This window comes from Oryzias melastigma, unplaced genomic scaffold (genome assembly GCF_002922805.2).
Source record: "Oryzias melastigma strain HK-1 unplaced genomic scaffold, ASM292280v2 sc00288, whole genome shotgun sequence".
NCBI lineage: Eukaryota > Metazoa > Chordata > Actinopteri > Beloniformes > Adrianichthyidae > Oryzias > Oryzias melastigma.
The window spans coordinates 157036-171733 of record NW_023416906.1 but is presented as its reverse complement, the minus strand read 5'-3'; the positions used below and the strand labels follow the sequence as shown (position 1 = coordinate 171733).

The 14698-nt window shown below is 38.4% G+C and overlaps 1 protein-coding gene across 5 annotated transcripts in view; it reads left to right on the top strand.

The window, feature by feature from the left end:
* ptprz1b (protein tyrosine phosphatase receptor type Z1b) overlaps positions 1-14698 on the top strand; it is a 115253-nt gene that overhangs the window by 44527 nt on the left and 56028 nt on the right. For all 5 annotated transcript variants that reach the window (XM_024265133.2, XM_024265131.2, XM_024265130.2 and 2 more), the window contains exon 3: positions 6242-6421. In XM_024265133.2, coding sequence (XP_024120901.1) covers positions 6242-6421 — 180 coding nt within the window. The remainder of the gene's footprint in view (positions 1-6241; positions 6422-14698) is intronic.

Below are 14698 nucleotides of genomic sequence, written 5' to 3'. Positions count from 1 at the left end.
TTTTGTTACATCATGAAAACAACATAGTGATCATGTGATCATAGTGATCATAGTGATCATGAGATGACACATTTTTTTGTTATTGCGAGATAACAAGTTTTGTGACGTTATTGAATGATACAAAATTTTGTATATCATGATAGCAAGATAGTAGATGTCATTATCATGAGATAACAATTTTTCTTGATGTTATTGCGTGATAAGAAATTTTGTGCCGTTATCGCAAGATAACAAATTTTGTTAGATCGCGTTAATGAAAAAGTAGATGTCGTAATCATGAGATACATTTCTTGATGTTATCGCGAGATAACAAATTTTGTTGCAACGTGATGAGATAGTACATGTCGTTATCATGAGATAACAGATTTCGTTATCTCATGACAGTAAACATTGTTATTACAAAGCAATGAATTGCGTAATTGCGTCATGACTGGATAATGAGTAGATGTCGTTATCACGAGATAACAATTTATGTTATGTTGTGATTAAGTTTTGATGTCTTAAAAAAAGGAAAAAAAAACATGAGATAAGTCATTCCAGAGTATAAGTCGCACCTCTGGCTAAGCTATGAAAAAACTCCTACTTATACTTTGGAAAATACAGTACTTTTTGTTTTTGTTTGTTTGTTTCTTCTACAACCCGCAGTAAAATGAAAGAGTTTGTCAGAAAAAATGTCAAAGAAGAACTGAGCAATTTATAATGAATTAGTATAGCCATGGTTAAACTCAGGTGGAGATAGTTCTGATATTGTCGGCCATAAACAACGTCTAAATCAATCATCACCTTTGAGGTGAAGGTTGGTTCAGCTGCAGTTCTGCAGGCGGCTGCTGATCAATGATCCTGCAATGGTGGATTTCATCAGTGACCAGATGAGGTGGTCAGGCTGTCGACATGGTTACAGAATGATGTATGATGTGTGCAGCTGGAAGGGCTCATGTTATTTGGGAATTGGTCTGTTATCACGTGAACAAAATGGCCAAACCTTTTAAATAAGCAATGTAGGTCGTTTTCAGATTCTTTAAAAAACACACATTTTTTACAGAAGTCTTCTGGTCATGTCAGACAAGTCTATTTAATTACACAGTTAGATGTATACCAAGAGTATTCTGAAAGATATCGGCAGATAGAGGTGTACTACATATCTACCTGTAGCCATCTAATCTTGGGATATTTTTAGATGTCTATTAGTGTCCTTTTCTTACTAGCTAAAAAAGAAAAAGTTACTTAAACTGAAGTAAAGTGGAGCTTTCATAAGTAAGGTTAACATTTCTATTGTAAAAAGCCAAAATCTGCTTTAAAACTAAATCATTTCTTGAATTTAACAAAATATTATTCTTTTTAAATGTTATTAAGTTAAATACCACTGTATTAAATTCACTTTCTTTTAAATTATATCCTGTTTAAAGTTCTCAAATAAAATGCAGAAACATATATATATATATATTAGCTACTGAATGTAGTTTCTGTGGGAGGGCAAAGAATTAAATGTTTATGGAATTAAATGAGCACAGCGTTCTCCATTTAGATTCAATGATGCCCTGAGGGGATTTTTCTCCAACCTGTCGGCTTCCTGTTGCCATGGCAGCATTATGTCAGTGAGGCTGGTGTGTGTGTGCAGGCATGTGCGTGTTATGATGCTCATGATAAAGCTGCAGGGGTTGGATGAGGCTATTGACCGCTGACACCATCCTGACATTTCCCGCTGTCAATGCGGCGCTTGTGGAGATCACCGACACGTTCCTGCTGAACACAAACACGGGGAGAGATGTGGAACCAAGAGAAAATCTGTTTGGAACATCAAAGCTTATTTTAATTCGCTTGGCATGGAAAAAAAAAGTCTATTGGGAGGCTGTATGTCGAGGTTGATGCAGGATTGGAAAATGCAACAGCCAGCAGGAAAAACACAGTCAAGGCAAAGTATTCACTCTATGTTAGGAGTCTCATAAACTATAAACGCTGCATAATAGTTTCAATTCAGGTCACTTCGAAAACCAAATTGTTTGGTTTAAGTCTCAAACATAACTGTCCTTATAGATCAGGGGTGTCAGACTCAATCACACAGGGAGCCAAAATCCAAAACACACCTTACGTCGCGGGTCGAACACAATAAACATTCAATGAACACTCTAAAACTACATTTTTAAAACTTTAAACCATAACTTTTTAACATGATTATGAAGTATATATATCACATTACCTGCGATAATGCTAGTGTGAATGCTGTAAGATGAATTTGGCTGCTGAAGATGTTAGTGCTGATAGCTGAAGATGCTGAAATTGATAGCTGAAAACACTGAAGCTGATGATTTGTTGTTTTTTTCACGTTCATGTGTGTTTGTTTCTTAAGTCAGATAGTCATTTTTCCGACCACTCGAACTCAACAAACAGCGTTTTTCTAAGAGCGCGTTCTTCCCTGAAAGACACCAACAGATTGGGGCAATTGGCACTAAAAGAGGAACATAAACCACAGTTTTTGAATAAAAAAAGCATATTCTGGTCCAGATTCAATGTTGTTTCTTTTTAATTTGAGGTCGCTTACGGAAACACTTCCAGCATCTGATCCGGCCCGTCTGTCAAGTTTTAGAACCCTTTGTGGACCACATGTCAAAGAGTTTGCCCACCACTGGGCTAGAACCTCAAAGTACTGAACAGAGTAGAAGTGAATGTCATGTCCTAAGAAAAAAAGACTTCCACTCAAACTAAGCACGCAAATGAGGAACTGAATGCAGCAGCTTCTTTCAGCTTCTATCATAACGGTTCCTACTTGGAGCCAAATTTCAGTGCCCAAACCTTATGTATTTATTAGTGATTGAATCTAGCTAAGAAGAACATTAAAAAGCAACCTAAGAATGGAAATCAAAAATTACTTAAGAAAAACAACCTAGACAGTAAACTAATCAATAAAAAACTGAAATAAAAGCCTCATCAGACATGGCAAAGAACCAGAGGAGAATCAACTGAAGGAAATAACTCTCTACACAACTATGGCTTTCTTTTAAACCAAAGCTCTGACCAAACAAACACAACCAAGAGTGTAAAGTCAGTAACTGTTATCTCCTCTGACCCACTCCCAGCTGCTATGACCTTGTTATTGTCATCGTTTTTAGCGTACGTCGATCTGTAAAGCCCAATCTTCTGTGAGCGTTCACATAAGAACCTCGTCAGCATCCAGACATGGCTGCTCCAACAGCACGTTTGAGTTGTTAGTGATAAAGAGGAACATCCTCCATCCATCTGTAGTGGTATTCAGTCAAACAGAACCGTAACAATCCTTCAATTATTTCACTGTTTTCCAGGATGTTCCCCTGTGACTTTACCTCAAAGCATGAGGAATGTAGGTCTCAGAAAAAGCCTGGAGGAGCAGCGAATAATGAGCATGTTCATTCATGCAAAAGTGAAATCAGAAAAAGACGTAATTGTGATTCTTCTTGTATAGATTCTGTGAATTCCTTCAAAGCAGAGATGCTTTCAGAGGATGCAGATCTGACACACACACGAGCTGCCCTTACTTTTATCTTCACTTCTGACATTTGCTCATAAATAAAGAATCAAGTCCCATATAGACTTTTGGAGCTCCAGGCATTTAGCACAACACTCCTTCCTAATGAACGGCGTCTGAGCCCGCTAGGCAAAAAACGCCACTTTTACTTTCAAGTGTTTTTCTTTTACCTGTCAACCTTTTTCTCCCTGCTGGTTGTGTTCTTTTGGGTGTTCATGAGCTTCTTTTACATTATTTATTTGTGAATCTGGCTTGTTGAGGCACAGAAACTCACTGGTTTTTTGAGGCTTTGTCCAAAAGCTGAACATATGAAAGTATTCTAGAGGACCTCTTCACAGAAGATCCCCTCGGAGACATCCCTCTGTTTTTAAACGGATTTAGCATAACTTCTCATTTAATTAGGGTATGTATTACACGTGGGACAGAGTGGTGCTTAAGGATAGGCTGGAGCATTGTTCACATTACTGCAACGTGGAGACACCCCCACACATCTCTGGAAAACGATTGCTTTGTGTTAAAGGCACTACAGGGCTTATTACTGTCTGTATTAAAGTAAAAGGTGCTGTTATGATACATACACACCAGGCATGTGTGCACCCTCAAGAACATGCTTAATGGAATATGCAACACATTCTCATCCTCAAGTCGTCGCATATTGACGTTTGGTTAAGGACCCTGCACGTCACTTTTTGTTAGGGACACCCAAAAAGTCAAAAAGTGACACAGAAGGGTCGTTAACCAAATGTCAATATGTGACGAGTTGCGGATGAAAATGTGTTTAAATACGGTGTTCACACTGGACTCTAGCTACCCGATACTACCGCATGCACTCACAGCTGGTGGATGTTGGTGTTAAATGTCGTAGTGGTTTAAATCTGGTAAATCTTGCTCCAGATTTTTTCCTTCACAGCTTCATTCTGATACGTGAAAGACTTTGGCCCATTCTGATTTCTTCCCTTCCCCTTCATTTAGCCATCCAAACAGAGAGTTATGAAAAAATAGTGTCCCATATTTCAGACGTTACTTTCGTTCAATGACATCATCAATAATCGCCCGTCCGCTAGCGTTAGTGCGGAGCTTCCAGCACTTGAATATAAATAACAACAGTGGTTTTATAACTTTAAAAAGGTCATGCTACAACAAAAAGTCATTACTTACATTCATTGTAAACGTCTGTATTTCAGAACACACACACGTCAACGCAGCTACTGAGGTATACAATCCTAATATTACCTACTGGCCACCTGTGTGCCCAGTAAAGCTGTGCTCTTTTTTCACCCACATGCAGCTGGTATCCACCCATAAGGGCAGTTGAGATGAAGGAATTATTAAGGAATTGTATTTGTCATTGCGTAGACCTATGCGGGGAACTATGACTTGTTTAAACACTTTAAACCAGGGTCGACACCTTAGGTCGTGGTCCGAACAGGATAAATATTTCTTAAACACATTAAAACAAAATTTGTAAAACTTTAAAAACGTAACTTTTTACATTATAATGAACTAGATACAGTATATAGCATTACTTGCGACAATGCTAGTGTGAATGCTGTAAGCAAAAATTGGCCACTAAAGATGCTAGTGCTGATAGCTGAAGATGCTGAAATTGATAGCTGAAAACGTTGAAACTGATAGCTGAAAACGCTGAAGGTAATAATTGAAAGCACTGAAGTTGATAGCTGAAAACTCTGAAGATAATAGCTGAAAACGCTGAAGTTGATAGCCAGTTAAAATATTAGCCAAATACCAAATTTGCCACAAAAAAAACTTTGGGTAGCCAAAACAGCTAGACTGTAGCTGAAAAAAATAACTAAAATTTAAAAATATCCTAAAAAAACAAACAAAAAAAAAGCTTAAATTAGCCAAAGAGCTAGTGTGAAAATAGTAGCCTAACTAATAAACAGCCTATAAAAACTTAAAGGAGAAAAGCCTAGATCACCCAAAACAGCTACAATGTAGCTGAAATATCTGCTAAACTCCAAAACAGCCCATAACACTGAAAAAGCCTAAATTTGCCAGAACAGATAGCATTTAGCTGAAAGAATAGCTAAACTTCAAAACAGCCTTTTTAGCATTTTTAAAACTTTAAAACTGTAACTTTTTTACATAATTATGAATAATAAAAAGGCATATTATTCCAGAATAAATCAACTTAAACCTTAAATAGCTTTCAATATTTTACTCTCCATAAAAATATTTAATCAAAATTAAACAATTTATAAATAAGCGCAAGATAACATCTTACCATTGATAACAATAAAATAAAGTTATTTGGATAGAATTACCCGGCGGGGTAATGTGCATTAAACTATTGCACTGAACAGAAAGTGCTGTACAGGTAAAGCTGCTTTCTTCTTCCACCTCTATCAAACCCTCTACATCCTCCTAATACACACCAACCACCCTCATGTCCTCTTTCTGAACAGCCATGACTCTCCTCTTTGGTCTCACTCAGACCAAAGATCATCCCTCAACCTCAGCATCCTTTTACCAACATCGTCACTGAACGTTATCCTCTGAAGAGAGCAGTCTAAAGACGGAACGAGGGATGACTTCCGTCTTTAATGTGTGTCATTCCACAGGGCTCAATTTAAGGGCCACTTTCTTTTTTTTTAATCCATCGTAGGTTTTGAATGAACCTGCCTTTTCTCTTTTAACAGTATTAGTGTTGGAGATTAGTATTACAGTATTAATAGTGTTCTTTAGTGCTGAGCAGGTTTAAAACGGTCCATGTGTTTACAGGCAGTCTGAACCAGAAGAACTGGGGTAAGAAGTTTCCATCATGCAACGCTGCCAAACAATCCCCTGTGGACATCGAGGAGATCTTCACTCAGGTCACGCTGCAGTTCCAGAACCTACAGCTAGAGGGCTGGCACAACCCAACATCAGACTCCACCACCATCCACAACAATGGGAAAACCGGTATGTTGATGAGCTCAGTTTTTTTATTATTAGTCTAAAGACGGAACGAGGGATGAATTCGGTCTGCAAGGAGACATTTTTCTTTTAAAAGTTATGTCCTTTTTGAAACTTGTGAGGCCACCAAAAGCCGTATCCTTTCTACTTCTTATTCAATATAGCACATGTGTCAAAGTCATGGCCAAGGGGGCCTGATCCGGCCCTCCGGGTAATTCTATCCGGCCCTCCAGGTCATTTTATTTTATTGTTATTAATGACCCAATGTTATCTTGTACTCATTTCTAACTTGTATAATTTTGACAAAACATATTTTTATGGAGAGTAAAATATTGAAAGTTATTTAAGGTTAAAGTTGATTTATTCTGGAATAATATTCCTGCTTTTTATTAATCATAATTATGTTAAAAAGTTATGATTTTAAAGTTTTATAAATGTAGTTTTAGAGTGTTCAATAAATGTTTGTTCCGTGACCTAAGGTGTGTTTTGGATTTTGACTCCTTGTGCGATTGAGTTTGACACCCCTGCTATACACAATCAGTACTTTCTTTTTATTGTGTTTTCAAAATGTGCTTAACTCTTTGGTAGAGCTAAAGGGTTAGCTCTTCACTATTTTTACTTCATGGCCTGACTAAAGCTCTTCCGAAGGCAGGCGCTGCCTGTGGCACATTCTGTAGGGATGATGCTGACATCCTGGTGCTGTAAAGCAACAATATTTTAATCCCCGTCCGCAGAAAGAAGCTTAACTTTTCAAACGTGGAGAAAAAAAAAAAAAAGCTCTGCAGCCCAGAGGTTAATGATGGCGAGCAGCTACTGGGATTTAAAAGGGAGCGAGTCAGATGAAGAAAGAAGAGGAGAAAGAGACTGTGTAATTGAGAGACAAGCATCCAGAGGGAGAGCAGCCCACAAACATGGTGTTGTGAAGGAGACAGGATCAATGCTGGGAGGCGGGGATGGAGCTCAGAGACGCAGCAGCATTATAGGGGAAAGAAGCCGTGATGTGAAGAGATGCTGAGTGATGTCTGGACTTGTAAACACATCAAAGTTTCTCCAGCATCTCTTCAGTTCAGCCTCTGCTTTCACCATGCAACGCTCCTGAAGTTAAGGAGAAGCCAAAAAATGCACACAGATGATCAAATTATGACTTTATTTCATAAACCTCAAAAAATCTTAAAGCAAACGATTAACTCTCTCATTTAATAAAGAGTTCTGTGATTTTGTTCTATGAACCATTTTCATTTTCTCCATCTACAATTCAGTGATTTAATGATAAATGGTGTATACATGTGTAGCACTTTCCTACCTTGCTTGAAGGCCCAAAAAGCTTTACAGTCACAGACCCATTTATCCTTTTACCCACACACTGATGAATTCCAGCACCAACCTTTAACAAACACCACTTTAATTACTGTTTGTTAAAAAATAAAACTCCAATCAATGATGTTACCTCTGACTCAAAAACAGTATAAAGAAAAACACAACTCTTTTAAACAGTTTCATGAAAGGGAAAAAAACACATTATGTTAATGTACAGTTTCAATTTCCTTTGTTTTGTTTATTTTTATCAGACTCCTTCGTTAGTCCCGCATTGAATGCAGTCACTTTTAAAGGTCCAACATAAACTCCCACGCTAATTGTCCATAATGAAAGTAGTCACATAATCAAAAAAAGGAAAACTCCAAAAATAAGATCTCTGGTATACCAGTTTAGGAAAAAAAAATAATTTGGGTTCCCAAAAATGCCGACGGGCCGCGGCGTCCGGTTGATTTGAGACGCGCTCCCCGTCACATGACTGGATGCTCGAAAGGCCGGGATCTGGGATCAACTCCAGTAGGTATGGAACCTAGAGGAGATGCAGCCACAGCGGATGATGCGTCTTTTAATGTCAGGGTTAAAAAGTCTTAAAATCTTTGTGTTTAATCATTTCAAAAGCATTAAAGAAAAGTCTTACATTTTGATATCTTGGTCTTAAAAATGGTGCATCGTAAACCTTTTTCCATGTGACCTTTATGGTGTAACGTTTTAATGTTTTTTTTAACCACAAATGCGTAAGTAAAGCGTGTTTTTCATCAGGCCGGATGCCAACTGCTGAATAAAACAGTTCTTATTCATCTTAAGAAGACGAAGAAGAAGTACACCGCTTTAGCCTTATGACACAGTGCAAAGTACAAGGAGGTTAGAGGCTAGCTGTGACCATTGGTTGTGACCAGACCTAAATGAAAGCTGGTGCGGACCGGTACTGTGTACCGGTGTAAGATCTGGTGGAGGTATGCACGGCTGTGTGTCCGGTATTTAACTCTCATAGAGCAGCTACAGGCTGATGCCGCTACAACTGTCAACCAGACTGCACTTTATCTCATCGTTTTAGCCTCTATGTGGTTTGATAATGATAATGGGATTTACGTCCCCCTCTCCTCAAAGGTCAACCCCCCACTGAGCATGCGTGTCATATGGGGTACGTTTGATTTGCTCTGCGAGGACGCTCCGCTCATTCACAGTCGAGTAGGCATGTTCCTATGCAAGTCAGAAGTTTATTTGTTTGTTTGATTGTTGGTTAGTTTGCAACGCGACAAGAAAAAAACAATCCATGGTTCGCACAGTTTCTGAATTGTGATTTAAAGTTTAAGATTAAACAATAATCCAATGGTAGGCGTGAAACATGCAGCAAATAAATTCATTTTATTAGTAAAAGTCTGAATAAAGAAATGCAGAGAAGATTGTTAACAAGGAAGGATGCAAGTGAGGATGAAGATGTACAAGTTAAAATTAGAAGAGAAGAAAATCAGAAAGGAGATGCATTCTCTGCATTTATCAACTTATTTAGTACAACAATCAATTAAATATGTGCTTTTGTTTTCAAATAACTGGAATATTCTAATATCTCCAGTTGCAGAATGCCTGTACGAATTCCTCCATGTTTATAGTCTCTTAATCTTACTTTAATCAACCTCAAACTCTGGATTCCAGCACATACGTCAGCACTCCTTTTTTATTTAGTATTATTTTTCATTATTATCAGTTTTGTTTAATTTAACCAAAAGACAACATCAGAGCCAACGGTTTACACAAATTTGGTTTATTAGTTTCCGATAGTTTTACTGAACCAATGAAGTAAAGAAGGGATTCTGTAGTCTAATAGTTATAATTTAATTACTGAAATCTGAACTGTGATTGATCACGTGACTCCATTACTGACAAGGAGTTTGTCTTTTCTTCGTCCATGGGGCTGGAAATTAGGCCGAGAAATTGGTCTTAATTTTTCATTCGCAAGGTGTTAAACTTGAAGAAACGTGTCGGACCCCTGAATGTAAATATGTAATATAGGGTAGCACAGGGGTTACAGAAATGGCCACAATGCACAATTCGGCCACCAGGGGGAGCAAAGACCAGCGTGACAAGGCAAGAGATCAAAATAATAAACATGATGAAGGCCAAGCCATGCTGCGCTTCGGGAGAGAAAGGGAGGCTAACGCCAACATTTTTGTAGGTTAAACTTAGTTTAATTTTTCATGGATTTGCACATTTATATTTTAGGTAGGGTGTTTATTTTTGCAATAGAACCCTCTTGAGTTTACTATCTGATGCTTCAATGTCAGATGTAAAACATTCAGTTTGTATAAAATTGCATAGACTTTTTTTGTAGAATGCATTTTGTTTGAAATCCATTGTTTTTTGTGAATGAATGTGCAATAATAAGTGATTAGGCTACAATGAGGTATTTTTTTCAACTAAGAATGCTAATATTTAGCAATATGCTAGCTGTTTTGGCAACATTAGTGTTTTTTTTTAATTTTTTTAGTTTAAATTGGAGTTTTGCGAATATATTAGCATTATATTAGCTTTTTTGGCTAATTTAGACATTTTTTCAGTTTTTTATGCTTAGTTTTAGCAAGCTATCTAACTAGCTATCAGTTTCAGAATCTTCAGCAGCCACATTCAGCTTACATCATTCACTTCAACTTAAACAACTTTCTGTATCTTACTATCTGTAAAAATATATTTTGTCAGAATTGTACAAGTTAGAAATAGACGCGAGATGACATCGGGCCATTAATGACAATAAAATAAAGTGACCTGGAGGGCCGGATGTAATCACCCCACAGGCCGGATCTGGCTGTGACTTTGACACGAGTTAGACCATTCATTGACAGTGTGCCTTATAATCCAGTGAGCCTTATAGTGCAGAAAATACAGTACGTCATTTTTTATGTGTGAAGTTACAGTTCTCACATACAGTGAAAGGTTCAGAGTCAGTTTGCTTCATGGGGCTTTACACCATTTTTACTGCTGTTCCAACACCATCAATGCTGAGTTTAAGTGCCTGTTAAGGAACTGTACTTCACCTCGTCTGTGACTCCAGAAGCTCCATCCCTCCTGCCGGCTTCTCAGGAGTAACACTCAAGGCCCACATTTAACATAACAGCTCTGCTGGAGTCTGGTGGCTGCTGCCAGCTGAGTTCCTGTGAAAAGGAAGCTTTCAGAGTTAAAAAAAAGAACCTTCCTAAGCTGTTGTTTCTCCTTCTGTTCTGTGTGTTTAGAAATGTTCAGTACTGTAATTTGTTAATCTTATTCTGGTGAGTTTTTGTTGTTGGTTAAATTAAAGTTAATTATGGGAAAAATTGTGTTGTTTCTGAGAATCAGGTTTATAAGGTAATTATGCAACCACAAGGGAGCACAATCCAGTGCTTTATGTCTATAAGGTTATGTGAGCGTAAAATATGTTTTGTTTTGTTTGTTTTTCACCTTTTTTAAGGCTAATTTAGAGTTCAGGTATTATTGCAGCTACATGTTTCGGGCAATTTAGATTTTTTTTTTAGTTTTTTAGGCTAATTTGGAATTCATCTAATATTTTAGCAAGATATCAGCTTCAGCGTTTTCAGCTATTAACTTCTGCGTTTTCAGCTATAAGTTTCAGCGTTTATGGTTGGTGCAGAGGTCACCAACTTTCTATAGAGTCAATCCCTACAAGCCTTCATCCTTGATGTGGCCTTCAGAGAAGAGCTTTATGAAAGAGGTTTCTATATCTGAGCCGTTACATTGAAGCCACATGCGAGAGTAATGCAAAGGTCACATGCAGAGGTGTTTAAACACACCACCACTAGACCTTAGAGCAGACAAGATGCGGTGTCTGTTTGGCCCGTTTGCCAGAAAGGTCAACAGTGTAGGGTTATTTTTGCCCTTTTAAGTCACATTTGCATTATCCCTGTCTTATCTCGTCTACAGATTTTCAGTGCTGTCTAGAACTAGATTGCTGCATTGCTAAAGTCTGGATAACGGATTGGCCAGAGTGACATCAGAAATATATCTTTTATTCAGAGGCCAGAGAATGGCAACTGCAGTTTTTTTCTATCCAAAACAGAAATGGAAAAGAGCTGCCTGGAGGCTTTATCTGCTCCCTTCTTTTTTAACTGCTTTAAAATAATCCCAGAGTCTGAACATCAGCGTACATTTTAACTGTTCGATTTTCCAACTTACTGAAAGCTGGAAAAACAAGACCCAGCAGCTCTACCATTTCCTTAATGTTCTCGTTTGTTGTCATGTTACACAACAAAAATCAAGAGTTGACACACAGGAAGACATCCCTGAAGTTTTTTACTGTTTTATCACAACAAGCTTCTAAGGAAATCAAAATGTATCCCAATCAAAAGGGCTTTGCAGTGTGCTGAGTGAGCCCAAATAATCAAACCAAATCAGAATCTTTTGTTCCTCTGACTACAACTCTACATCAGGGGTGTCCAAAGTCAGTCCTTGAGGGTTTTCCAAAAAGCCTGCCTTACCTGCTGCTGATTACCTGGATCAGGTGTATTTGGCCAATAAGGAGCTTAAATGGCAGCAGCCCTCAAGACCTGACTTTAGACACTCCTGCTCTACATACTACAGCATATAAGAGATTTGGGGACAGTCCCCTCTTGTTCCAAAACCACTGTACCAAAGTGATGTTTCTAAAGACATACATGAGACAGTCCAACATCAGTCTGAGCTCAGAATTTGTCTTCTAGAACAGTGGTCAAACATTGATGAAACTGTTTATTAGAGCTGTAAATAATACGCTGAGGTCAGTAAACCCTGTCAATTCTGAGTGGGATGTCTTGTTCAAATGAGTGTTAACTTACACAATCCAATACTTTTTGCACATTTAGGTCGGGATCGGCAACATTTAACAGTAAAAGAGCCATTTGTGCTCGTCTTCTACTGATCCAAACCTAGAAGGAGCCGCATAGTCTTACTTTAGCCTTTCAAGAAATTTGGATTTACATTCATGTCCTTCCTTTTTTTAATAATAAACATATGTCTTATGTCTTTTTTTAGCGCAAACAAAAGTTAGAGGTAGCATTGATCAGACAAGACGTCTTCAGACCACAGGGATGTAAAATCCTACATAGTTTATCATCTATGTGCACTTCAGACATCAATTTATACATTTAACTCATCTAAATTAAATAAATGCTAATTAAGTAATCCTTACTTTAAAAAAATCGCTATATTATTTTTATTTATTTATTTTCTTTGTTCTTTTTCCCCTCTTTGTCCTCAGCAATCTTACACTGCTGGGTTTTGTTATTTTAGTTTGGATCTTGGTAGTCTTAGTTTACAGGCTTTGTTTATTTGTTTTCTTTAGGTAGTTTTGGTTAAGCAGACATTATCAGGAGCTGCTGACTCTGACGGTCGACATGTCTGGATCAGCAGTCTCCATGACTTATTTTAGGTTTGTCCAAGAAGCCAGCATGAAGAGATAAAAGAGACGCATGTGGATCTGGAGCTGCAGGTTGCTCACCCTTTCTTTAGTGTAACTGGATTCTAAATGACACTTATCATCCATCTACAATGAGAATGATTTTCCTGGACTCTAGTTCAGCATCTAAAACTGTTGGTCCTTCTAAGTTAGTCACAAAACTCAGAGACAGGGGCATCATCACACATATGCTCAACTGGTTCCTGGGCTGTCTGACCAACAGGCCTCTGCATGCTTGAATTGACTACCAGTGCTCTTCCATCATCATCTGTGGCACTGGAATACCACAAAGCTGAGTGGTATTCCTCTACTCTCCTTCATCTTTGATTGGGAGCCTCTACATAGTTCCGATATAGTTATCAAGTTTGCAGATGACACCATGTTGATTGGACTAATCAACTATGCCTCAAGTGGACCGTCTACTAGACCAAAGAAATGATGTGGACTTTAGAATGGAGAAAGATAACACCCATATTGATTAATGGAGAGGTAGTGGACTGTTGCATGGTTCAAATTCCTTGATGTCTACTTCTCTGAGGATCTTTCCTGTCTACTATCAGCTCCAGACTAGTGTAGAAGTCTGACCAGCACCTTTTGCTGAAGGGTTTAAATAACCAGCTTTTACTGATGCACCATTGAGACCATCCTGACTGGGTTTATCAGTGTGTGGTGTTGAACTGCACTGTGTCAGCAAAGGGGGAAAAAAACTGTCCAATTAATCATAGTAGTTCCTCTTCCTTGGATCGAGGACATTCACAGAAAGTGTTGTTACAGCAGAGTACGCAACTTGGTGAAGGACCTCTATCACCATAAAGATACAAGGTGTTTACCCTCCTTCCATCTGGGGAGTTGTTTAGGAACAACTTTTTCCTCACAGATTTTTCTTTTGCCAACCTTATCACCCCCAATGACTGAACACTTTACTATCAGTGTTTATTTACTTTTTAAAGCATTAAGTCTTTCTGTGATCAGTTTACATATGTAAATTATCTGTCATGATATGCAATATCCTCATTATGTACATCTGATGCTGTGTTCACACCGGACGAGTGTGGCGTGTTCAGGAATGCGGTTTTATAAATGTGGATCCAACCGGTGGTGGGGCAGGGGGCGGGGTTCTACTTCTTCTGTTTTTGTACTGGTTATTAGCACTTGTCCGTCACCTACAGTGGGATGAGGCTTGATGTGAAGTGTTGAGGCAGTGCAACAGTTTGTACTTCTGTGGTACCCACACGCCACTACAAAATCCAAGTCCTCAACGCACCACATTGCCTTGATTTGTACCTGCAAGCTGACTCAAAGACTTGGGTTCTGGACGGGGAAACCCGAAACTCTGGTCTATGGCCATTTGCATGGACTTTTCCAACTATGAGCTTTTGAATTGCAGCAACTTTGTTGGAGCTGGGATTACAGCGGCTGCTGGCACCAGATTTGCCCTCAATGGATCCTCGCTAAAGGATTTAAAGTGTACTTATTCCAATTACAGGGCCTTGAAAGAGTTCTGTATTATTTTTTCGTCACTACCTCCCCGAGTCGGGAGTGGGTAATTT